This window comes from Neofelis nebulosa, chromosome 14 (genome assembly GCF_028018385.1).
Source record: "Neofelis nebulosa isolate mNeoNeb1 chromosome 14, mNeoNeb1.pri, whole genome shotgun sequence".
Classification (NCBI taxonomy): Eukaryota; Metazoa; Chordata; class Mammalia; order Carnivora; family Felidae; genus Neofelis; species Neofelis nebulosa.
Window position 1 is genome coordinate 57,226,757 of NC_080795.1, and position 27,907 is coordinate 57,254,663.

General features: G+C 34.7%; 1 protein-coding gene and 1 pseudogene across 6 annotated transcripts in view; both read right to left on the bottom strand.

The window, feature by feature from the left end:
- The window catches only part of CSMD3 (CUB and Sushi multiple domains 3), a 1,263,431-nt gene that overhangs the window by 262,897 nt on the left and 972,627 nt on the right, over positions 1–27,907 (bottom strand). For all 6 annotated transcript variants that reach the window (XM_058698868.1, XM_058698869.1, XM_058698867.1 and 3 more), the window contains 3 exons: positions 23,008–23,146; positions 19,586–19,773; positions 6,115–6,309 (listed from right to left, as the gene is read on the bottom strand). In XM_058698868.1, coding sequence (XP_058554851.1) covers positions 6,115–6,309; positions 19,586–19,773; positions 23,008–23,146 — 522 coding nt within the window. The remainder of the gene's footprint in view (positions 1–6,114; positions 6,310–19,585; positions 19,774–23,007; positions 23,147–27,907) is intronic.
- LOC131495045 (small ribosomal subunit protein mS31-like) lies at positions 4,918–5,624 on the bottom strand (annotated as a pseudogene).

Consider the following 27,907-nt stretch of genomic DNA (forward strand, 5'->3'; position numbering starts at 1 on the left):
TGTTATATGTCAATTTTATCTCAGTTAAAAAAAAACAATATTGTATTAGTGCTGTGCTTAGTACTTCTAAATTTAATGATCTACCTTTCAGAGTTCTAAGGCCCTAAAATAACTGGGACTTTGCACACACCAGGAATATCTCAACTTTAGATATACTTGATTCCATCCTGGAAGCTTTAGGGAGCAAGGAGAGGGTAAATTGGAATGTTTTTCCTACTAAGAAAACAAGTGGTCAGAAGCTTAAAGGAAGTCTGAGAGCTTCAGCCAGAAAGCTGGGAAAAAGAGTATTCAGACAAAAAGGACAAGTAAGTGCAAAAGCCCTGAGGTGCAAGTGTGAACAGTGCTTTCAAGAAACATCAAGGAGGCCCTTGTGGCCCAAAGAGTGTAGTAGGGAGCAAGAAGAGTAAAGAGGTCAGAGTATATATAGGTAGATTAAGTAGAACCTCATATTGTAAGATCTTTGGAATTTACTCAGATTTAGAAAGTCACTGGTGGATTTTGATATAATCTGACATATGTTTGAAAGATTACTTTGTTGTGTTCATAAGAGATTGTATCAGGAAACAAGGGAAAGAGAGAAACTAGCCGGGGGGAGGCTAAGAGCTAAGAGATAGCCTGTAGTTGCCCTAGATTAGGGTAGAGGTGTGTTTATATAAACAACTGCAATGCCATTAGGTGAAATAAATCAAGTAGTGAATATTAAGAGAAAAAGATGGAATCTGTCACTATTTGTGTTTCATTTCCTTTAGCTAATATTGAGTCATTTTATGGATAAGAGCAATAAGATTTCCACTTTAATCCAGTGTCTATAGTTTTCTAAAGTAACTCACTTTAGTTTTCTAAAGTAACTCAGAGTTTCAACATACTTTTCAAAGTATGAAAAATAAGAAGGTAAGAAATTATTTTCCAAACACTTTTTTTTTTTTTGATCACAAAGTGAATTGCAGGCACGGATATTCTGTTTTGCTCTCATTTAATACCTGTGACATTTTCATGAGATAAACTGCAGGGTTTCTCATCACTGAGCAGGACTTACCACAGGATGCTATCATTTTGGATCTACTTCTGACAAATACAATCTCCCAGGGTCCAACATAAGCTCTTGAAAATATCTCCTTCAGATTTAAAATGTACACAATCTTAAACCATGATAAAAAAAAAATCCTATCCTCTAAAATAGACAAACTGTAAATTCTTACGGTTCAGTTCAGGATAAACATATTTACTAAGAGGCTGCATGTATAAATTAATATGTTTCATGCTAAACATGTAGCCTGAGACTTTGGGAGCTTATGGTCTTTCAGAGTGAAACATTATAAGAAAAAGCAAAATATTGCATTTAAATATGGCATTAAAGGTCATGCTGGTGTTTACTTTTATGTAAAAAATGAAAAGCTTTCATTATTTTGACACTTAGGGATCATGGTCTAATAGCCAACATCCTACGTATATACTCAAAAGTGAAGCCTATCAGTCAAAATTTCCTGCCCATGTTCTCAGAGATATTAGTCAACATTTTACTGAGGGGTGGGTAATATGCAGCACGAAAAGCAGCAGAGCCTGGCAATCTAATTCTTAAACATTAATGATATTAACAATAGAGGCATAAAAAATTAATGCATGACAAAGACAATTACTAGAATAAACAAACATAACATATTTCTGGAATATTGAAGAGAGGGGCTGTGGATTTGACATAACTCTTTATCTTTTATACCTGGAAATCAATGGAAATTGTCTAGAGTTGGCAAAGCAAGAAACAGAGCTTCATATGTTATGCAGAGTCATGGAGAGGGCCATCAGAGCAATCAGAACTAGAAATTATTAGAAGGCTCAGCTGCGTAATAGCAGAATAGAGGTGGGGGTGGTGAGGCAGGTGACCAGTGCTTTAAATAACTTTAAATTGGGAGGCCTGGCTGGCTCAGTCATTTAAGTATCCGACTCTTGATTTTGGCTCAGGTCATGATCTCATGGTTCATGAGTTCAAGCTCCGCATCGGGCTCTACACTGAGAGTGGAGAGTTTGCTTGGGGTTCCCTCTCTCCCCCCTTACCCCTGCCCTCCCCCTCTCAAAATAGATAAACTTAAAAAAATAAATTACTTTAAATGCTAAGCTATTTTAAATTATTTTCTCAGTTATCCCATGTATATTTTACTTTGATAAAAAATACAAAATAGATCTTAATAAAAAAATTTATCCTTATGAACAAAAATACTTCTGGCTCTTTTGCAGATGCTTTACCCACTAATTTTGACTTTCAAAGTATTAAATTATTAAATCTGAAAGTCAGCCAGTTCTGTGTATTTTGGATTTCTGTATAATTACTGTGAGGGAAAACAAACAGATATGTGTGAGATCAAGAAACTAAAATATACTAAGCTCTCCTTACTGTGATATAGTAATTACTTCAGAACCAATGTTATATTTATTTATTTATTTATTTTTATATTTTATTTTATTTTATTAGGTAACCTCTAAGCCCAGCGTGGGGCTTGAACTCATGACCCCAAGATTAAGAGTCACGTGCTCTACTGACTGAGCTAGCAGGAACCCCAGAACCAAATGTTCCAAATGAGTTATTTAATATAATTCTCCCAACAACCTTACAAACTATACAATATTAGCTCATGCTTAGACACATAAAATAAATTATACAAGGTCACATAGCTGATTTTAGGTCTTCTCTTGGTTTTAAAACATTGTTTAGAGTTAATTACATCTAATTCTAAAACATGGGCTTCCCCCCATACTAGAAATCATCAGATGTGGTCATATTTTAACATGAATATATCTTCAATTTTGGGTAATAGTATAAGGTATGCATGCAATAACTTTGATTCCCATAGTATCTTGGCATTGTAGGCAAAAGTCTAGTCATATCCAACTAAACTGATAGTGAAGATTATTCTCTTTTAAGAAATTTAAAAACACTAAACATTTGTGCTGTTTTTAGGAGTGGGTAAATGTGTATCCATATATTAGCATTAATAAATTAGACTTAATTAATGTTAAAATGATAGAAATATACAAGTTCCACTAAAACATAACATACAATGCAAAGTGCAATGTATGTTTTCTAGTGCTGTGCTTCTTTCAGAACATTTTGAATATCACACGTATTAATATGCCAATGTTTGCTGGGAAATTCACTAGGCCCTCTGTATGTGCTATGGTTAATTGAATCCTCACATAATCTATTGAGTTAATAACTATCATCCAGTTTTAGAGATTTAAAACTCAAGGCTTAGCTCATCTGAGGTCATAGATATAGTAAGAGGATTTGAACACAGGTCTACCCTTGCCTTTGTTTTGTTTGTAGATTTGACTATTAAACCAACATGAAATACACTTGATTGGGCTGTAATTGATCCCATGAAATATTTTTGGTGCAGAAGGACCATTTGTATACATTATGGTATAGTCCATGCTCAATTAACATTTCTATGACCTATCAATATAGAAATCTATGGCAAGGAATAGAATTATTCTAGGCAGGCATATTCTTAGTGAATGCATACTCTGCTGCACCTGTCTTTTTCACCTAAGCCATTGAAAACCATATATTTAATAATTTATCCCAGTGATTAATACTTATCTTTTTGATCTATAGTTTTTTTTTAAAATGTATATTTATTTATTTTGAAAGAAAGAGAGTAGGGGGAGGGGAAGAGAAGGAGGGAGAGAGAGAATCTTAGGCAGGCTCTGTGCTATCAGTGTAGAGCCTGATGTGGGCTTGATCTCATGAAACCCAAGATGATGACCTGAGCCAAAATCAAGAACCTGAAGCTTAACCTACTGAGCCACCCAGGAGCCCCTGATCTATAGTTTTCTTTATTCTTTGGTTTTCTCTGTCAGGATTTTGGTTATTTCTTGTTTGGCTTCAGGAAATTTTCCATGTTTTTTGTTGTTGTTGCTTGTTTGTTTGTTAGTTTTTTAATGAATTTTCTGTCTCTCCACAAATTCCTCTTTTGCATGGCTCTTAAGACAAAACAACCACACTTTCTCTTAAACTTTTTATAAACTTTGGTGCCATTATTTTTTTTTCTCTTCGGCAGAATGAAATTCAAAGTAATTATTTCTCCTTTTATTCCCCTTGTCTTCTGATAGATGAAACCATCGATTCAAGCCAAGTTTTAATTGGCTGTTCTGTTACTAACAGAATGACCATTTAGTAGGTAAGTACCTTTTCTTTAGTTCTTACACAACATTCTGAAGTAAAGAATTTCAAATACTCTCATTTTACAGATGAGAGACTCTAGAGAGGTTAAATGACTTGTTTAAGTCAGAAATAATACACACATAATTCGAGTACATGAATATATTATATAATTAAGAAAAATTACTATGTGTACCAGACATCAAAAATCTATTCTTTTAATCATCAGATCAAAATTGTTTTTTCTCACTGCAACTCATAGTAAGAAATATACATTACCTCATTGCAAATATACTCATATACATCTACATGCACACACACACCCTCCACACACATATTTATTGTATTTTATTTATTTCTTTACAGATAGCTGAAAAGAGTTCCACAAAAAAATATTTATCCTTACTATGGTCTTTGGATTATAACATTTTTATCTTCTTTTTATGTATTTATCTTTTATTTTATTTTATTCAATGTTATATCAGTTATAAAAATGCTGGTCACGACCCAGTGAATTGATTTTATGACTCACTGGTGGTGACCTATAGTTTAGAAAATCTGCTCTAGATGATATCATCTCCATGTCAGTTTTGTACAATGCATTGGGATCATTCAACTGATGAGGGAGTCTGTGGTAACTTTCCAAAGTGATATCATAGTTTTTCTCTCCTTACTGAACTGTTTTTTTTTTCCCACAGTATCTCTGTACTCATAGACTTGTATACAAGTATATGATTTTTCAACATGCAGTATTATTTTATTTAGCTATAAAATCCATCTCCAAAAGCTTGAAATAAAAATTTCCATGGTCTGCAAATGAACTGTGCATCGCTTTATTTTAGAATGTCCTGTTTTTCAGTAAAATAATGTTTCAACCACTGTGTTGGACTTTTCTAACACTCAGATGTGCATTTTAGAAAGAACATGGGGTACTGGTTCCATAAAGTGACAAATTGGTCCTTGTTGTGAAAAATCCTCCTGGTATTTATCCAGAAATATATATTCATGAACCATCATCATCACAACTCCTTCATTATTCATTGGGGACTCCCACAATCTTCCCTCCTGTGTCCACTGAATCATCTTTTCAAAATTCTGAATAGGCTGTTCATTTACTGTGGCTAAATGCTTAGCAAATTCCACACCCTAAGTGAAGGTGCCATCTCTGTTTCTGGTGCCTCTTCAGTAACTTCCTTAATCTCAAGAACATTAAGTGTCTTCCCCTTGAATATATTTTTCCTAATGTATTTTTCCTAACTTTTTCTAAGATCAGCAGTCTTCTCCTGGCTGTGATCACTGTCAGTTCCTGTATCAAGTTGAATCTGATGCACTGGTCTGGTACTAACTCTAGCGGTGGCAGTTACATATCTGATATGATGTTACTGAAACTAATTTTAGGTCTTCCTCCGTTTTACTGTGTCCTTGAGCCTTCCCCCTGTTGTGAGACCTGCCTCAGCAGGTCCAACATGGTTGTCACTTCTAGGCAACTTTAATTTTTAGGAAAAATGTGTAGTTTGGATAAAGATTTATCACCAGTTCTTGATCATATTTAAGTCACTGCATTTATCTATGTTGTGGAAATGTCAGTTTCAGTGTATTCGTTCTTCCTTTACTCAGCCAGTATCTTCTGAGCACCTAATTTTCTCAGGTGCTCCTCTAAGTCCTGAACACAGAATAGAAAAAGGCAATATCCTTGTGCCAGGGAGCTTGCCTACAATAACGTGTGCGTTGCTTTAGAGACACCTGGGAATATAAGTACTTTCCCAAAACCATTTCTTTAATGAATCCAATTTAAAAATCCTTGATAAAATCTCTGCCTGGCCTATATCACACTTGTAGATTGAATGTTAAGTGGTCAATTTTTAAAAATATAAAAATGGGTTTAAATATTTCTGATTCTGTCTCAAAATAAAAGCTCAGACAAAAAAAAAATATATATATATACATATATTTCTTACCATGACAACTTGGTAAGGCTCTATTCCATCCAGGTCTTCCATCATCTCCCATGATACAGGTGAGTGTTGAATAACCTTGAAGAACGTAACCAGCATCACAATAATAGGTGACTGTTGACCCTAATTTATAATCCATTCCAAGTCTGGTGCCATTCATTATATTGCCTGGATCAAAGCAGGACTCTCGAAGTTTTGCTGTAAAATAGTGTTGATATAAAATGAATTGTTGAAAACATTATTTTCCACGAAAGTTTTACTATTACTTCATTTCTACTTCTAAACAGACGGGAAAGCACCAGCACTCTGTCCGCTTCTGTTTGTGGGCTCAAAGTACAAAGTAGCCCATAATCATATGTGACACTTTGCTAATTCATATTGATAAGTAAGAGCATAAAATTCTTCGCTGGACTTTTCATTAAAATTAGTATCTAATATGCAGTCAAACATTGGGTGTTAGAGTTTATTATAAATTGTGTGCAATAATATTTATAAATGCATACATATTTTCAAAGAATTATTTTGGAAAAGAAGCAGGATTTATTTCTTTATTTATCACTGCTTTATTTAAAAGCTCTTCCTCCATATAAAGGACACCCATTCCCTGTGACTGAACCTAGAAATGATACTACCACCGGTGTTGAGCTCAGCTCATTTCACCACTGGTAGGAAGGTGAAATCATTTATTGTAACCTACCTCCTCTAGTCACCTCCCATGTCTATCAGAGGTCTGTCTATCCATCATTAAAAAGCAGCAAAATCTTTATGACATCCAAGCCATGATCTTTTTGGACAGAGAGCCTATGTTAAAGCCAAGTGCTTTTAAAGCTAACACAAATTTAAAATTAAGTCCATTTACAACAAAGGAACAAAGGAACTAAAAGTTCTCTGTGCACCCCGATAGTGAACTAAAGAGGATGACAGAACATTTTGAAAACATGTAGAGAAACACAAATATCAGTTCATCCATTTTGGGGAATAAGCTCTAATACAAATTGTTGTTAACAGATCTGAGCAATGCCCTAATATTTCCATATTAATATTATTATAGGTTACTTAAGAAATAATACAAAAATGTAAGGGCCATCACAATTTCAGGATAACAAATATAATTTTCTACATTAGAATTTATTTTATGTTAATGGGAAATCAGGAGGTGGGTGTATCTCTGCATATGACTCATGGAATCATTGGGATTTAAGTCAATAATGTCTTCGTGTTCGGCTCTCACAGAAATTATTTTATTTCATATATCCAAATCTTCTTACCTGCAGCAATAGGAATATATTTCTTCCACTCATAAAACTTTACAAAGTTCAAAGCACTTCAACATTCATAGAAAATGAGGAGAAATTTGTGTTTTATAAAGAACACTAGCAAGATTTCTCCCAATTCAGCTAAAGAGGCAATGGCAGAATCAACCGTTTAAATGATTTTAATAGAATATCAGAGGAACGAAGTTCTGCTTTTTTTCTTTCCTTCTTTCCAACAAGTACTTAAGAGCCCACACTACCCAGTGAACTTTGGAAATATAGCAGTGCACATTCAGAATATATTTTGGCCCTCATGGCATTTACAGCTTATTAGTTCTATTAAATGAATACTTGTAACTCTCAAGAGTATGACATATATGGATGCATTCAGGAACCTTGCTGGAGAACTGACATGTAAGCTGAACATGGAGAGAGAACGAGCTGACTAGGTGAGGGACAAGGTGGGTGAAGGAAACAAGTGTGTAAGTTGGGGAAACCTGATTCCTGAGTTTCAGTCCAAATCTAAATAACTTAATCATATCCCAAGTGCACACACACATGTGCGCGCGCGCGCGCGCACACACACACACACACACACACACACACACACACACAATTTGCACCCCATAAATTATACTCAGAGTTCACGATAAAAATTACTTCTTATTCCAAGAATCTATATTTCTTACTGGGTAAAATATTCCCACAATACCGTTTTCCAGAAACAACAAGCAGTGTGAATACTACTTTCCCTTGAGGGAAAATAAAGAACTGAAATTGCTGTTTAAAAGGATTCATCTCTTTGGCAACCCTAACCACCTAATATTCCTCTTTTAAAAAGTTTGCTTTTTTCTTCTCTAAAGTTTTCCCAATAGTTTCAGTGACATATCAGTGAATCTGTACTGCAAATGTCCTACTTTTTGAGGAAAGGGAAATATGCCAAAAAGTTAAATATATTGCCTCTGCAACAATTTTGTATTGCTAGCCTCATTTTGAGAGGATTCATTTACCTCATTACTATGTTTACCTGCTACTTTAAATCCTTGGTGACTAGCTGTCTATGGATAATACTGCCCTTGTTTATTTCCATGCCTGCCATAGCAATTATCTGTAAATTTTGAAAACGTCTGGAGAATCCTTATGCAAAGGTCTAGAGGGTAGATGGGAAGGTAATTTGAGTTTTTGAAAAAAAAATTGTGAGGCAGACAAGTTGATAGTGTTATTTTTATGAATAATTAATTTTATTTACCTTCATAGTAGATTGCCTACTGAATAGATCCTAGGCTGAAGTGTCCCTTGCCTTATATTCTCCAAATAAAGTACCTAAGAAGTCTGCTACAAGATAGAAGTAAACATAAGACATAAAGCTTATACCCTACCTATGGCTTTTTAAAAAAATTTTTACAAAACATTTCTTTACAGAATTTTTCTACCAGCAATGAAAATATCCTAAATGCTAGAGCACCTGGATGGTTCAGTCAGTTAAGTTTACAACTTTGACTCAGGTCATGATCTCGCGGTTCATGGGTTCGAGCCCTCCATCAGGCTCTGTGCTGACAGCTCAGAGCCTGGAGCCTGTTTCAGATTCTGTGTCTCCTCTCTCTCTACCCCTCCCCCACTCACACTCTGTCTCTCTCTCAAAAGTGAATAAACATTAAAAATAAAATAAAATATGGGAATGCAAGCTGGTGCAGCCACTCTGGAAAACAGTATGGAGGTTCCTCAAAAAATTAAAAATAGAACTATCCTGTTACCCAGAAATTGCACTACTAGGTATTTATCCAAGGGATACAGGTGTGTTTTTCGAAGGGACACATGCACCCCAATGTTTATGGCAACACTATCGACAATAGCCAAAGTATGGAAAGAGCCCAAATGTCCATCGATGGATGAATGGATAAAGAAGATGTGGTATATATACACAATGAAGCATTACTTGGCAATCAAAAAGAATGAAATCTTGCCATTTGCAACTACATGGATGGAACTGGAGGGTATTAATACTAAGTGAAATTAGTCAGTCAGAGAAAGACAAATATCATATGACTTCACTCATATGAGGACTTTAAGAGACAAAACAGATGAGCATAAGGGAAGGGAAACAAAAACAATATGAAAACAGGGAGGGGGACAAACAGAAGAGACTCATAAATATGGAGAACAAACAGAGGGTTACTGGAGCGGGTGTGGGAGGGAGGATTGACTAAAAGGGTAAGGGGCATTAAGGAATCAACTCCTGAGATCATTGTTGCACTATATGCTGACTAATTTGGATATAAATTGAAAAAAATTAAATTAAAACAAATAAACTAAAAAATTGAAAATAAAATATCCTAAGTGTTTAATGAAAAAACAATTTGATATTAGGAACCAAAACTGTGGTTTAAAGAAAATTCAGTTGGAAAAATTAAAGCTTTACTATGTTTCTGTTTCCATTTTATTCCTGAAAACCTATGGATGTTGAGATCACATTACATATACTAAGTGTAATATCTACAACACTATGAAGTTTATCTTACTTTGAACCATACATAGGTATGTGTGTTGAGTTCATACTTAGTGACTGATTTATAAATAAATATTTTCTTTTCTGGGAGAAAAAGAAACATACATATTTTTGTTGTTAAAAGGCATTTTTACTTCAAAATTTGTTTCCACATATAGCTATATGCTCACTAAGGGACCATTATTCTGAATAATGTCATCTTGTGGATAATCAAAAGTGGTTATATGTTATTTTTGGTCTTGAAGGGTAACCAGACTGTATAATATCCTACTGCCTGTTATTTCCAGGATGGTAGACATGTGTGGATGGACATTTATCTGCTGGCATGATTTCAGAAACTGAGAACTAAGCTCCCTTCACGATGTATATGCATTTTAATTCCCTCATCTGATCATACTCAGTCCCCAGAGGCCTCCCTATTGTAGGCAAGAGCATTCACATAAGGCCGGCTACAGGCGCTTTTAGAGAATAAGGATGAGCCATACATGTATCTCTTTTATTTTGGGAAGTATTACACAATTGACCCCAGACTACCTCAGGGTAATAACTGAAATGTAATAAGTTGCTCTATGGAAAAAAAATGGTATGTTAATTTAGAAAGTAATTTATGATACTTTTCAGGTTCTTAGAGCAGATGGCTAACTTATACCGTATATAAACAGTCAGTCATAAGTCTTTCACTGTCCATACTGGTGCCTATAAATTGACATTCCCTGCCAGCTAAAGCACGAGCTACCAGCAGTTTCCCTCCACTGGCACAAAACTATATATTCTCTCTCCATCAGAATCAATACATTTTGTTAAAAGAATACAAATTTTACTACTGTATGAGCCACATTTGTATAAATGTTATAATTATAAATTTTTAAGACATACTTATTAACATTATGATCTAAAATGGTCCTAAAGTTAAAACAATGCAAATGAGAGTACTGTTTGAACTCTAAATATTTATTCAACTGTAAATCTGTTAACGTTGTATCTCATTAAAATTACAATGGAGACTAGGCCTGCCTGATTTAAACTCTTTGTGAAGACATTGCTTTATAATTAGCCAAACACCTCCTTTCACCCCCAGACTTCCACTTCTCCACTCCAATTTACTATTTTCTACCACATAAAGGCATATCCACAATTTGCTTTAGATAAGCAGAAAGTAGTATTCCTTCCAGAATCCTTGTTAGCAGGCTTGTGTTTTTGCAACATTCACATACAGGATTCGTTCATTGCACAACTATTGTGTGTTTGCACACAAAGAAAACTAAGATTCAGTATCTACTTCAAGGGGAAAATGGAAAGATAGATATGAAGAAGGCAATGATAACTATACTCTGGTGTGAGCTCTAATAGAGGTAGGGGTTGCTTTTAAATTAAAGGCCTACCAAAAACATTATGGATTTAGAGTGAGTCAAGACTTTAAAACTTTACTTTTCAGTGCCAACAGAAACCAACATGCATAAGTGAAGGTATGGAACATGTATTACAAATGACAAAGGAAAACCTTTTTACTATTCCAGGCCTCAATGTATATGTCAGTTTATTTTGGGGTTGCATATTTTATAAAAATTCTGAGATGTTTGTCTATGGCAGAAAGAAATATACGGGCCGATTTATTAGCTTTAAAAAACAAAACAATTAAAGAGGTAACGTGTTTTGAATAAGGATAGGAAATAGGGAGGCTGATGAAAAAAGGCAGACCCTGGAGATCCTGAACTGGGGCATGGAACTTTCCTATGGATGAGAGTCCAGAGAATTAATTAGGTTGGATTTGGGGACTAGCATGAACTTAACACTAACATCGGCAAGAAATACTGTCTGGAGTATAAAAATAAGACTTCATGAAATTGTGTGTAAGTAGGCATTAGTGTAGTAGCTGAGCACGGTAGGGAGTAATTGCAGGGTCCAGGGAGAAAGATTGAAGTTCATGGAATGACTATGTATTTCTCTCTGTTTGACTTTTATATTTTTATTTGCTTTTACTCTGATAGTAATAATAATTTATATCATTTTCTGTAACTATTTTTAATATATATATTAATGTTTTATTTTAATGTTTATTTTAGAGAGAGAGAGAGAGAGAGAGAGAGAGGCAGAGAAAGAGGGAGACACAGAATCCAAAGCAAGTTCCAGGCTCTGAGCTCTCAGCACAGAGTCCAATGTAGGACTCAAACTCAAAGAATGTGAGATCATGACCTGAGCAGAAGTTGGATGCCCAAACGACTGAGACACCCAGGAGCCCCTCTGTAACTCTTTTTAATAGTCTGATCCTTAGCTTTGCCATTTGTAAAATAGGGATAGAGATACTTATCACTTATTTGTGTTAGTTTTAATATTTCTGTTGCATTTATAAATGGTCCTGCTCATGGGAAGGATAGAGAGAATTCATTAAAAGGAACTAATCATTGTATCTAGAATATAGTAGGTACATAATGATTAATTTTATCTTTTAAAAAAAAATTTGCACTTGGGGCGCCTGGGTGGCTCGGTCGGTTAAGCGTCCGACTTCGGCTCAGGTCATGATCTCGCGGTCCGTGGGTTCGAGCCCCATGTCGGGCTCTGTGCTGACAGCTCAGAGCCTGGAGCCTGTTTCAGATTCTGTGTCTCCCTCTCTCTGTGACCCTCCCCCGTTCATGCTCTGTCTCTCTCTGTCTCAAAAATAAATAAACGTTAAAAAATTAAAAAAAAATAAAAATAAAAAAATTTTGCACTTGTGGTCCTTTTCCTATGACACCATAAATCTTAGGAATTTTGGAAATTTTGGAAATGATAGGACATGGAAATGGATCAAGCTGGGAAATAGAAATGGATAGAAGTTAGTTAAGAAAAAGGAGAGTAGGTTTTATCTCAAGCGTTTAATTATATGGATTTAGGAATGGCTACCTGGAATGTTAAGTAGAGAAAGGATTGTGAGGTTAATTCCAGTTTCCACAAGAAAGAATGCTGGAATCAGTACCACCTGCACTAAGCATGGTAGTATTTGTGGAATTTTTCCTGTATCTTTTATCCTAGAGATCTATGGAAATGTTTTACAATAGAATCTAGCTTTACTGACTTGATTACAGCTTTCTTGTTTTTCTTTCCTTCTTTTCTTTCCTTCTTTGCTTGCTTCCCCCTCCCCTCTCCTTTTTCTTTTTATTTATTTAATTTTTTAAATTATTATTTATTTTTGAGAGACAGAGCATGAGTGGGGGAATGGCAGAGAGAGAGGGAGACACAGAATCCAAAGCAGGCTCTGGGTTCTGAGCTCTGAGCTGTCAGCACAGAGCCCAATGTGGGGCTCAAACTCACAAACCGTGAGATAATGACCTGGGATGCTTAACCAAGTGCGATGCTTAACCAACTGAGCCACCCAGGAGCCCCTCTTCTCCTTTTCTTTCCTTTCCTTTTTCTTTTGTTTTCCTCTTAAATAGGTCTTCTTTATAAGCCTGTTAGCTTGCAGATATAAGTAGCTATTCCTAAAGAGCCAAGTTCTCCTTATAAAATGCAGGACAGAGATGTATCTCTAAGATTTCTGATATTTCAGTAATGTTATTATTCTATGATTCTAATTATGACTTGATTTCAAAATGAGAAGACACCTCTTTAGGTTGCTCAAAATCAATCAATTAAATAATTACCAAAATTATGGTGTATAAGCACTTATTCTAAGGTACTATCGTATACTGGTGAATAACAGAGATCTTGCTCTTAAGATGCTTGTATTTTAGTATATGTGTAGGGAGTTAGTGGAGTAAATGGGAGTGCAGAGAGTAAATAAGCAAGTAAAATTAATTGGCACTATTTCTAAGGAACTCTGATGCAAAAAAAAATCATAATGTTGTGGTATTAGGACAAGTTTAGAATTATTGATAATAAATCTCTGCATTTTAAGACTTTTGCAAATCAGGTAAAGATGTACTTAGAAAAAAAAATATAGCCACAAAAGTTCATATTAGAAGAGAAAAAATTCAGAAAATTAGTAAGGTAAGTATTTATTTCGATAAACCTGAAACAAGAGAAAGCAGAGATGCAGAGAAAATAGACAGTAAGAAATACTATTACTAACACAAGAACCAAACGTTAATAAAAAACACAGCAACAGGGGCGCCTGGGTGGCTCAGTCGGTTAAGCGGCCGACTTTGGCCCGGGTCATGATCTCGCGGTCCGTGGGTTCGAGCCCCATGTCGGGCTCTGTGCTGACAGCTCAGAGCCTGGAGCCTGTTTCAGATTCTGTGTCTCCCTCTCTCTGACCCTCCCCCGTTCATGCTTTGTCTCTCTCTGTCTCAAAAATAAATAAACGCTAAAAAAAAAAACAAAAAACAAAAAACAAAAAACATACAGCAACAAATTAAGTAAGAAAATACTGCAAATATTTTATGTCAACAATTTGAAAACTTGGATGAAAAGAATTTTTAGGAAGCCGACTTTCAGAAATCAAAGATAAAGTAGAAAACCTGGATAGATTTATAACCACTAAAATTCTACTACCTCAGATCACCAAGTCCCTAGTTCTACAGGGAAGTTCTCACAAATGTTTGAGAAACAGATGATCCCTATCTTATACAAATTATTCTAGATATTAGAAAAGTAAGAATGCTCCCAAAGTTGGGGGATTGTATAGTCTTGACCAAAACTAGACAAAGACAATTATATAGGAAGGAAAATCTATAATGTAATAAGTAATTTTATAATATATTTTTATAATTTTATAATAATATTTAATTTATACAAAGGAAAACCATGTGATATTTTCAGTAGCTGATGAAAAAGTAGTTGATGAACTTCAATCCCAGAATGATTAAGGAATTTTTAGTAGATCAGGAATGGAAGGGAACTTCCTATAATTGATAAAAAATATATCTAGATAGTGTAACATTTTGGATAAGCATGTCCATTGTGGAGCCCAATCTGAATCAAATCTTAGCTCTGCCACATGACTAGGCTAATTACTTAACCTTGTGCTAAAACTTCTTCATTCAGAGTGGTAAATGATTTTTATATATAAATAACCTTGAAATGTCTCTGAAAACAATGAGTTAAAAAATTTCAGCCCTTATTAACATCGCCCCAACCAATAGAAAATACTTAAAGGTAAAACATTAGATGAATTTGCTTCAAAATCAGTAATGACAGAAGAATGATGGCTACCACTGTTTAATTTGGTATGATACTAAATTTTTTGCCCTGATCATTAAGCCAAGGGGGTGAGGGGCGGGGGAGTGTATAGACTAGGAAAAAACAAACAAGAAAAAAAGAAACAGAACTGTCACTGGGTACACAGAAAATCCAAAAAAAATCCATTAAAAATTATGATAACTAATGAAAGAGTTAAGAAGTCTTGCTAGATACTAATTACAAAAATCCATGCATTAGCAACAATGAATAAAATCTAATAATAAAAATATCATTAATTACAATGGAAACTATAAGCCATTTAAGATTTAGATGAGAAAACTTTTATAAAGAAAATTATAAACTATTACTGAAAGACAATGAGGAAGGTATGAATAAGTTGAGAGATATGCCATAATAATAGTTGAAAAGACTAAGTATCAGACATCAATTTATTCCAAATGATTTATAAATACAATGCAGTACCAATGAAATTCAAGAGGCAGAAAGAACTTAATTCTAAAATCTAAATAAAATTTAAAAAGGTTAATAGAGACCGGGACAATTTTGCCTACCTCATGTCTACTTATTTTAAAGCTATAGTAGTAAAATTCAGAGAAATCTTGGCTTGGAATAGATAAACAGGCCAATAGAACAGAATAGACAAGTCAGAAACAGTGATAGAGAGACTTACTATTTGAGAACAGTAGCATTGTCTTGTCAAGAAATGGTGGTAGGCCCATTCACACAAAGAATAGAATAAAATAAAATTAGATTCCTCAGTTACAGAAAAATACTCCACACACATGAAAAAGATGAAAAATGAAAGGCAAAGCTTTAAGACTTTAGAGCAAGTTGAGGAAAATGCCTTTATGAACTCCACATGAGGAAACAAAATGCCTTTTTTATTTTTTTATAATTTTTTTTTAATGTTTATTCATTTTTGAGAGACAGAGAGAGACAGAGCATGAGCGGGGAAGGGGCAGAGAGAGGGAGACGCAGAATCGGAAGCAGGCTCCAGGCTCTGAGCTGTCAGCTCAGAGCCCGACGCGGGGCTCAAACTCACGAACTGTGAGATCATGACCTGAGCCGAAGTCGGGCACTCAACCGACTGAGCCACCCAGGCGCCCCCAAAATGCCTTTTTTAAATCAAGGCATAATAATGTTTCAAGGTTTCGTAGCCTTCACAAACTATGAATAAAAGGAAATGATAAATATAGATATTGACTTTTGAAACTTTTATACAGCAAAAGAAACCAGAAAGAAAGTGAAAATGTTTGCCAAAGATGGTGTAAGATTTTTACTACAACATGGAACATGAATAAAGGATTAATATCCATAATACAAAAAGAATTTCCTATAAACAAAAAAAAAAAAGAAACAGGCAACCTACTAGAAAAATGTGCAACAGTAGAAATATGCAATTAACAAAAAGGGAACCTCAGTATAAAAATAGGAAGAAGATGTTCAGCTTAATAGTAATTACAGAAAAGACAATAAAAATGACCATGAGATACATTTAATACTCATGAGGCTGACAATTTTCAAGCGTGACAAGAGCACTGGATTTTCAAAAGTGTGGGGTTCCTTAAAATCACTATCTTGAAAAGATAGTGATAATGCTGCAGGTTGCAGCATTATTTACAATAGCCAAAACATGGAAACAACCTCAGTGACGCAACAGATGAATGAGCAGAGAAAATGTGGTTTATCTATACAATGGAATACTATTCGTCCATGAAAGAAGGAAATCCTGCCATTTGGGGCAAATATATGGACCTTGAGAGCATTATGCTAAGTGAAATAAGACTGACAAAGACAAATACTGTGTGATCTCACTTACGTGTAACCTAAAAAGACAAACCAAACTCATAAATGCAGATAACAGACTCATAGCTGCCAGAGGCCAAGATGGAAGTTGGATGAAATAGGTGAATGGGATGAAAAGGTACACACTTTCATTTATAAAGCAATGTATGGCATGGTAACTATAGTTAACAATAGTGTATTGCATATTTGCAAATTGCTAGGAGAATAGATCTTAAAAGTTCTCATGAACACATACACAAAATGTATAACTATATGTAGCTACACATAGTTGCCTAAACATTGTGGTAATCATTCACGATATACACATATATCAAGTCATTATATTGTACACCTAAAATTAATATAATTTATATGATGTTATGTGTCAATTATATCTTTATTTTTTAATATGAAGTTTCTGACATGCTTTCCTTGTTGTTGAAAATATATAAATTGGTATAACCTCTTCTTTGAATAACTAGGCAATATGGAGTTAGTCAAGAGGTTTATAGTCTTTGACCCAATAATTCCACTCCTGGGCAGATAGATACCTTAGAGACACTCTCACAGTTATGCTCAAGAAGGCATGCAAAAGAATGTTAATTTCATCATGATTCATTTCTGGTAGTGAAAAACTGAAACAACATGTGTCTATCAGAAAAATCTGTAAATTAACTGTGGTACAGTCATATGATGGAATATCGTAAAGAAATTAATGAACTAAGCCTACGTATCTCTATTATTGATAAATCTCAAAAACAATGTAAAGGGAAAAAATTTTCACAAGGATATGTACCTGATGGAAATAGAAAATTTTTATCAAAATAGGATGAAGGATATGTACATGATAGAACACATTAAAATACAGGGGCGCCTGGGTGGCTCAGTTGGGTAAGTGTCTGATTCTTGATTTTGGTTCAGGTCATGATCTCACAGTTCATGGGATCGAGCCCCATGTCAGGCTCTGCACTTCATGTACAGCCTGCTTATGATTCTCACTCTCCTTCTCTCTATCTCTCCCCCACTCTGTTGCTTTCTCTCTCAAAAGTAAATAAACATTAAAAAAAGAAAATATTAAAATACCTGTAAGCATACATTCACGGAAAAATAAGTAACATATTAAGAATTAGGAGGGAACTATGATCAAAAGGGTAGGACTAAAAATAGTCTTGATTGCTTATTATGGTCTGCCTGGATAGCCAGCTAGCTTGGTCCTACCCATTGTATAGTGTGGAAAGGCTCTTCCACATAGAGAGATTAGTTTGGTACTTAAGTTCAACCTGGTGTAAGACCAATGCCTCCTAACCCATTGTTTTAAGGCCTAAGCTTCTCCAGAGGGTTTGGAGCAGCTATCATGCCTCGGGCCCCAATAAATAGCTGGGAACCCAAATCCTCATTGTCTGGTATCAAACACCTTGTAAATTCTTCCACTGACAAGGCCATTTTTTTTTTCTTTTTACTTTCCTCTATAAGATGAGAGACTCATAGAGGGCTCAACCTTTCCACTATAATGAAATCCACACCATGTCCATATCCAGGAGATAACTCGACCCTGGCATGCATTTCCAAATTTTGTTGGAGATATTGGAGGATTCCAAGCATCCGTATATTAATATGTGAGTTTTCCCATTCCCTATAAAAGATTTCCTTAACCCATGTCATGTAAAGTTGTGTAATTTACCTTTACTTCTTTTGATAGACCTGAAGAGACACACCCTTGTTCTACAGCAAATGCAAAAGGAATTTCTAGTGTATATATAATATTATATTTTTTAAGGCAAGAAAAGAGAGATCTGAAGCAAGTGTGACACAATATAAAGGACTGTCAGATTAATGGTGGATAATTTGAAGTTTGTTTTTTTATCCTGTATAATCTTCAGTTATTGAAAATAGTTCATAATGAAAAAAAGCCAGGTGGCAAGTAACAAATCCAAAATATGTCTTTTTAGAACTCAAATAATATGACAAATTATAGGTATGTCCTTCATAAGCTCAATTATTGAAAAAAACAAGTTTTAACTTTAAACAACTAAGACCTATTCATTCTTATAGTCACTGAGCATAAAAATTATGAAAAACATATTAATAAATATCCATTGGGGCGTCTGGGTGGCTCAGTTGGTTAAGTGTATAACTTTGGCTCAGGTCATGATCTCACACTTCGTGTGTTCAAGCCCCACATCAGACTCTGTGCTGACGGTTCAGAGCCTGGAGGCTGCTTCAGAGTCTGTGTGTCCCTCTCTCTCTGCCCTTCCCAGCTTGCTCTCTGTCTCTATCAAAAATAAATAAACATTAAAAAAAAATTAAAAAACCACATCCATAGGCATTGTAATATTGATTCCTCTAAATACTTGAAGAAATACTCTAAAATATTTTAATTATCACTATATTTTACTCTCCCTATTCTGAATGTTGACACACTTAAATGTCTTTAGACATTTTCTGAAATGGAATTATCAGTATACTTTGTTCTCCTTATCAGAAAGTAGTCTCTGAACAAACATGAATGAATCTTCAGCTTCCAAAAATTTCATCTTTTTAAAAATATTTTGTGGTCTTAGCCAACTACCACAATGTACTAACTGCTAACTTGTTTGCCTGATACATTTCCTTTGGTAGGAATTAGGGAAATGCTAATTTCCTTCCTACTGATAGGAAAAGTCTACATTGAGAGCTCTTCTATGAGATGAATTGTAGGCAGTCTGTACTAAGACATACACATATAACTAACCATTGACAATGACCAACACAGAATTAATCTCCTGTATAAAATACACTCTAAATCATGCTGCAAAAATCAAATGTTCACATTTACCTTTATATTCTAAATGAAATCCAGTGTAACTAACAGATCCATCACTCCGAAAAGCCAAATGCATGGTATTTGAGCTGCTCTCTATTCTCTCTGGTAACTTGCTGTCTTGAAAACTTCCAATCAGTGGGCTATTACTGTCTGGTCCATCGTATATGTAGAGGAAGTCATAATTTGGCTCTATGCTAAAACTAAAAGAAAAAGAGAGAGAGAGAAAAGGAATTGGAATGGTTATTGCTGAGGTATTAAGTATAACAGTCATATAATCATATATTAATTCAGTCAACATCTTTAAAAATAACAGACTCTGCCAAAGTAAGCTAACTTGAAAAGTTACCTGGCAACAACACACTGAATATGGATATCAAAACAGTAGAAAAGAGAAAGGACACCTTGATATTTACAAATATTTGTAAGTTGGCCTTGTGTCTACAAGGAATACAAATGATAGTAAGGCAGTTTATCTAATGAAAGGGTACAAGGTTTGAAGTCAGAGATCTAAGTTCGAGCCTTGCTTCTGCCGTTGTTAGCTACATATCCTTATGTAAATTACTTTATATCAATAAAATGTGGAGGACAGCATCTAATTTTAAAATTTTTCACCCAGATATTTTGCATCATGAAAATGTAAACTTTTTCCTTTGTCAATGGTATTATTTGCCTTGAACTTCAAAACTTACAAGCATATTTGCTGTTTAAAATTCAGCTCTACATAGCAGATTCAAGCAAAAGTTTGAAATACAAAACTTACATTTATTTTACTCAAATGAAGTACTGAGTATTGTATTAGGTATTATTTTCCCCCAGGGTAATATATTTTCTTCCTCTAGAAGTTGATGTAAGAGAAATCAAACCCACACACTGTTTGTCAAAATTAAATAATGTGTAAATAAGGACATTTTAATGTGTAAATTATTCAAGTCAATGTTTTGAATTGTAAAATTTGCATCATAAATTTGCCTACACAACCTTCAAAAGTATGAGAATTGTCTCAGAATGGTTACAGAATCCATATATTTAGAAAGCAAAAGACACACAGTCATTTGTTTCTCTATTACCTAGTTCATAATGTGACAGAGAAAAAGATGGACTCAATTGGGTCATTAAGAAAAGTCAACAAGTTCACGATATAGAATAAAATCGGTAAAGCTTGCAATTGTTAAACATCCATCAGTGGAGAAACTATCTTGTCAAATTTTACCATCTTTGCACATAAATAAGAAATTTGGTTAGGTAAGAAATGTTCTTTCCAAATCTACTGGATTTATAGAGGTTAAGTTTCCACAACAATTCTAATCCTTAACATGTGCATGTATGAGGGACAGGAATCCAGCTACTTTACTTGTGCATTAAATGGTGGTGAAGAAAGACTGGTAAAATGCAGACGTTTCCAAACTTTCCAAAGATAAGGAACCCTGTACCATGAGATAATTAGGGGACCACCACATCGTTCTGTCCTAATTCATTTAGTGTACCTTCACACATCTAAAGCAATTGCTCTTGAAAGCTTTCAGTGGATATGAGGCCTAAAGTTTGGTAACTTTGGCTGTAATATAGCAGAAATCAGAGGAGAAGACTTTATTTTGTTATTTACTACCCTTCTTCTGGGATAAAACACAAACTTTCTAAACTTCATCTCTTTCCATATTAAGATTTGATCAGTATTGCAACTTTCTTACCTATGTCACTGTTGGCAGAATCACTTGAAAGAGGTGCTTTCTAAATGATATGATGGTTATGTATTATCCTTAGAAGCCCCATAAGCCTATTAACAATGGACTATCGTCCATTTTTTTTAAAATTTCTAGTTTAGGCTTAAATACTTCAAAATATTGTTTTAAAACTTCTTTAAAAGTGAGAGTAAAACAAAGAAATATTTTTAAGGAAATTTTAGAATCTTAGCTGTAATGACTCCTTTTCCTGAAAAAAAAAAAGAGTGCATTCTAATAGTACCTCCTATTTTACAAGGCAGTTTTATAAATATTAACTTGGTCTTGTCAATAATCCTGTGGTATAAGGAAGGGATTATCGTTTTCATTTTCCCAATGAGTATGCTAAGTGATCTCCCTAGGGTCAAATAATAAATGACAGAGCTGGAAATCAAATTTAGGTTATGTATTTTGCCTAATATAGCCTTCTACCACTCATTTATGAACTATGATACTTTTATAAGCCCACTAAGGCCTTATATCATTCAAATAGACATTTCTAATGTCTATACTGCCATTTCCCCAATTGTAAAAAGAGTATAATAACTTCGGCAAATTGTCTCAAAACTGGATCCTGGCATATGACTAACACTATCATCGTTGTTTCGTGATTACCAATGATCAATTGTATCACTGCAAATTATAAAAATAGAAAGTCTGTATATTTACACTTTTTCACATTTGTCTGAGCTCAAATTAGTTTTTAAGACCAGTTTTAAAGATTTAACTTTAACATCTTACGTAAATTCCAAGCAGCTTTAACATACTGGCAGAAGGAAAGGCTGTGTTACCAGAGCCAACATACATCAGTCTTGGACACTGAAGGTTAGGAACATTTCTACTTAGGAACTCCTTGAATTGCTGATACCTAACACCTCCCATAGAAATATTAAGGAAAAGCATTAGGCCAGGTTTTGTGACAATTGGTACTAGTTCCATGTGAAGAAACAGGTTCATTGCAAAAAGTAAGGCACCGGAGGTAACACAGATGGTGGTGGCTGAGTTAGAGCTCAAAGTCAGCTGCCTTCTTTCCCACACAGGAGGCTGCATCTTCCACCATTTCTGTACTAAGCCTACCCTGCTATTGACATTGCTAACTAACAAATGCAAAGTCTGGAATGCTGTCTTGTAAAGCTCTATCATGAGACAAGTTATGCTGAGAAATCATATGGGAGTGATTCATCAAATTCTTCTTTGTCAACTTGACTTAATGAGATCACCAGAAAAATAAGAGGTAGAACGTATGTTTTCTTAAGCCCAACGGTGTTGCTGCACAATATGGGTACTTAGAGACTATGAAAAGATTTTGGGTGGTACACAAATAGAAGAAAAAAATTCTGGGAATACTGACCTTTTAATCTTGAGTTTTGGGAAAAACTGAATTTTTTGAAGCAGTGACAGTAAATACAGGGAGAGAGGAAGGGTTATAAAGAGATGACATTTCATGAGAGTCAATAAACCTCTCGACCTTCAACATGTTTCCTCCACACGGAAATCTGGTGAAGATGCTCACCCACTAGGCCTTCAGAGCTGCACGAGCACCTACATCAGTACACAAGGCTTTGAAAAGTGTTGATTGCAAAGTATTGGTGTTGGAATTAATGAAAACTAATTAAAGTGTCATATACAGAAACAAAACTTTGCCTAGTGTGAATGCTAAAGTAAAATAACTATAAACGATATATTTTTTTAATGTAGAAATGCACAGGAACTCACCTGATAAATGCCAAAGAGATAACATAGTCTGTGTTGACAGTGATAGTCCAGTCACAGTCCCTGCTATGGGGATATGGATGAGGGAAGTTTGGCGAAAGAATAAAGCCTGAAGATCCTGTTAGATTGCCTCCACAAGGTGCTTTAATTTAAACAAACAAACAAACAAACAAAACCCTTAAGTGATTCATAAAATTTATTAGCTATCAGTATCTGTGCAAACACTTCTCTAAAAAAATTTAGAAGGCTTCATATAGACCTGACTTTTTCTAGTATTGAATGCTTGAAAACATGGCATTGTCTTTCAAGAAAGACCATTAAAATATTAAATACATATGTACATGGTTACAGTGAATTTAGCTTCTTTACTGGTTTCAAAAGAAAAGAAGAAATTACATATGTACTTCTCTCTCTTTCTATTACTATTTGGTTTCATGTAAAAGATAAGCATTGAGAAGAGAGGTGTAGATGGTTTTCCACGGTTGCTAAGAAAAAATCTGAAGGTCTCAAGAAAAAGTAACAAAACAAATCAAAACAAAATCTCTAATAATAAGTGGAATAATGGGATATGAGACATTTGGCTCATTTTCACATTTTCCCTGGTACATTTTTTTTATGTATTTATGGAGGAAGAGTCTTTGGCAATAGTGAATGAATGAGAATGGATAATCATCTGAGAACCTACAGCACTTTACAATAAAACATTCACACTGAATATTACCATATCGCTAAATTCTAGTTGTCTCATTTGTTGATGAAAATAGACAGACACTACAATTATTACAGTCCCAAACAAAGGTTTCTGTAACTCTTCAATGAAGAGGCTCAAAAACTTGTGAGTGAAATTCAGGGAATCGATTCTTTAAGGGATTATTGTTGAAGTCCAAGTTTGACAGTTTATGATAAAATAATATACAGAATCGGCAGCTTTAGAAAAAATAGAGACATGAAGTTATGGAGGGGCCCAGTTGAGTGGGGCAGCGGGGGTGTAAAAACACACATATACACACACAGGTGAGAGACAGCTTGAGATCATGATCTCATGATGTCTCATAAACATAATTAGCACATCAATATTCTCCTGAGTTTTAAAATTACAGTTTCCTCACATAAATCTTACCATTCAATTATAAGGCATTTTGGATTCTTTTGACAGTAACAAACTGGTTTTGGAAGAAGGAGAATTTTATTTGGGGCATTTTAGAACTTCATTCTTTGCCTGAGTCTAGATATGCAAAATCATCACTATAATTTAGTAATTTTTGCCAACTATATTATGGATGTCTGCTATTACATTTTTCCACACCCCTCCCCTCCCTTTGTCTCAGTGTCTCAATGACAGTAGATAACCTCAGTTCCTTCTCTACTGAGAATATTTATTTGCTCAGACTTAATTTATTTACCATTGCTTACCTATTGCCTGCACATCTTTGTGGAACTTATCAAATGATGAGACATAAATATGTCAACTTTCTTCAGTCTGCCCTCTTCAAATTTCAATGTCCCCTGAATATTTCTCTTTACAATCAGATGATAGAGTCCCTCCTGTTAATCAGGATAACACCCTTTACCTGGTCACATAATCTCTCTTCCTTCTCTGGATTCTTGTTTCCTTTGTCACTTATAATCTCGCTGCTTCATCGCCTTTCTCTACAGACATGTTCAGATCTCTTTCATCCAAAAAATAAAACAAAGTTCCTTATGACCTATTTCTTTTCACCTTTTATTTTCAACTGAAAATGTTGAATTTTACCCATTGATTAAGAAATCTCCTCACCCTTTCATGTTTGGTTAAATGGCCTTACTGTGAAGAATCACCCTTACCCATATGACTCAGATAAAACTCACCTATGTATTAGATAGGACCCCTTGAATAAGCCCCCTTATTTTCCTGTCAGAAGACTGTAGATTCCTATTCTTTGACTCAAATGAGTAGCAAAATTCACTTGTTAATCAGAATAAAATACATGTAATGAAACATTGGCTAACCTTTTGTCCTTCCTCTGGGCCTCTGAACTTAGGCCCACCCTCAGCCTTGAGCCAGCATAGAACTCCTCCTGAGGACAGGATGGGCTTGGAAGATATTCTCTGCTCTACTGATTGATTAAGCCACACTTTCATCCTGCTCCTTACACCTGGTTCTTTCTAGCCTTGTATACTCCACTGTCGATAAGAAGAATCCCTTTTGCTTAACTCCTGAGAAACTTGCAGATCTTACGGTCACAGTGTTTTCCCAGTTACAATGGTTCACCCTCAACATGCACACTGCAATAGTTCTTTATGAATAAAAGTGTCTCCTATTTATTTATAATTTTTTAAAAAAACTATAACTAAGTCTTTTGGAAAGGAGGTCTAATCTCATGAGCTCTTTCTTCAGTTGGATGTTGTATTTACTGATAGGCAGACTAACATGGTTAGCGAAGCAGGTCATCACCCAGAAAAACTCTCAAAGAAAAACACCAAAGTATTCGTCCTGGGAAAACTTCTCTTCAGATTTAGAATTGTTTTCCTTTTAAATTATATTTACAGAGACACAACAACCTTTTTGTTGCTTACAGACTCTCAATGGCCTTCTTAGGTTCTTCCCATCTCTCATCCCCTCTCCAAACACTGCTATCTCTCTCAGTTTCCCTGTCCCCAACACATTCACTTCTTAGGCTACCCTGAAAAGACTGTTGTATTGATTCATTTGATTTTTCTCTTCATATCTGTAGTCATTCTTCAGGGTTGGCTTTCACCTTAAATTCACTCTCCTTGTTGCAACTCCACTTCCAATTTTCTTCTAGTGTCTTTGTACAGACCTTAGTTTCATTGCCAGGTGTCTCTTTTTCCACTTCATCTTATAATTGTAATATTCTCCTGAGGTCCTTGCCTGGTTGTCTCTGATTTCTGCTCCATTACATTCTTCCATGTTGACAGTATCCCATTTTTTAATTCTAAGCCATACGCCCAAATGTTTACTGGCTATCTCTAATTGATAGCCTATGGGAACATCAAACACAGAATATCTGACACATTCAGTCCTCAACTCAAAGTGGTTTCTTCTTTTGCATTCTAAGTTGTTTGATTAGCACTATCATCCACCTATATTCCCAGGCTAGAAGTCAAGAGTCTTCTCTTTTCTTCACTGCATACATGCATCCAATCCATCAAGAAACACTTATAGATCCTCGTAGATACATTTCTACCTATTCCTCTTTCTTTGCCTACTACCATATTTCTAGATCTGATTCTTATCTGCCTCCTGAATTATTGCAATGACTTCTTGTTTTTCATGCCTCTGGTTTCTGCCAACTCCTCCTTCTCCCATCTAATCATACTGTGCCCATGCATACAGTCCTGCAGTTATTTCACATTGCCTACAGGTAATGCCCCAACTCCAGTGTAACTTTTATGACCTGACCTTTGCAACTTTTCCAGTTTTATCAACTACATAATTTGCACTCAAACACTATCAAAATGCTTCTATTCTGGCACTTCTATGCCTTTGCCCATGCTATTTATTTTTGGTGAAAAATTTTTTTCTCTTGTACACTTATGTAACTCTTACTTATGTTTCAAGATTCGTCACTGCCTCCAGAAAGTTTTCCTGGAAATTCCCAGTCTGGGCTGAACTTCAGCTCTCTTCAACTTACTCTAGTATGCACAACACCTCTATGTTGGATCTTTTCCCTGACCATCTTTATTTAAATATTATATTCAGGTGTCTGCATTCATCACTAATCTGTAAGCCAAAGACTGTGCCTTATATGTTATTTAAAACTTGGGAATCAGTATATACTACACATTCCATAAATGTTTGTGGAATTGCAAGTGGTTCTTTATATTGATTATGAAAACAGTAAAGATAACTAGGGATGAATGAACAGTAGAATTTGTAGCTCTGTGTTTTGATAAAAATAATAGCATATTTTGCTTTTAAAACTTGCAAAATTATATGTGAACTTGAAAAAAGTTATAAAAATACGTGTAATAATGGCAAATGTATATATGTATGTATATACAAATAAAAAAAACAAGAATGATAGCAAAATGTTCTTTGTTTTATTTTATTTTATTTTTCTTGCTTAGGTAGTGGGATTACGTATAATTTGGGGAAAGCTAGGAGAGCAATTTTGTTTCAATTTTCCTTATTTTTGATAGGGAAAATTGGTCTTTTTAGTTTCCAGAAATTTTATACATATACATATGTCCATACATATGTTTATATCTTTTATCACAAAAGTTATAGGGAATTTTTTAGTACAGGAAAATATATTACATGTATTTTAATGTATCTTACTGGATATTTTCCATGATCATAATATAATTTAGGCATAAGATCATGTAAAATTCTCTTGATTCCGTTATTTCTTTATCAAAGTTTTCTCAGTATATTTCATTGCTGTAGTTGATTTTGCAAATCTACAAAAGCCATTGAGACAAGCAGAGATATTATCTGACATTTGTAAATCCAAAATATTCAGTGAGTAAAGAAAATTTCCTTTTCCTTAAATATACTAAATTTTAAATAGCACTTGGAAAATGCATTTTAATTTTTATGCATCTAATCGTCAAGCATCCAGAATAAGATTCTCCTTAAGTCAAATATATTTATGAACTAAATTTTCAGTTAGGTTACACGTAATTCTGACATTAATGATTTGTTCTGAGTGTAACTTGTCAAGAGGCAGTTACACAGGCAACTACTGATAACTATTTGGCAATTTTCTTAATTTCTCTGACCCCATTTAGTTTTATTTGTGTGTACTGACTTTAACAGCAGCCCACTAATGTCTTTGTTATTTACCTTCATATGGAGTGGGACTACTTTCCCTCTGGCAATGTCAAAGTAATCTTCACATTGTCAATTTTGTTGGAATGAATTCTATTAACTTTCTTAAGATGACGTCCTTCTATTTGG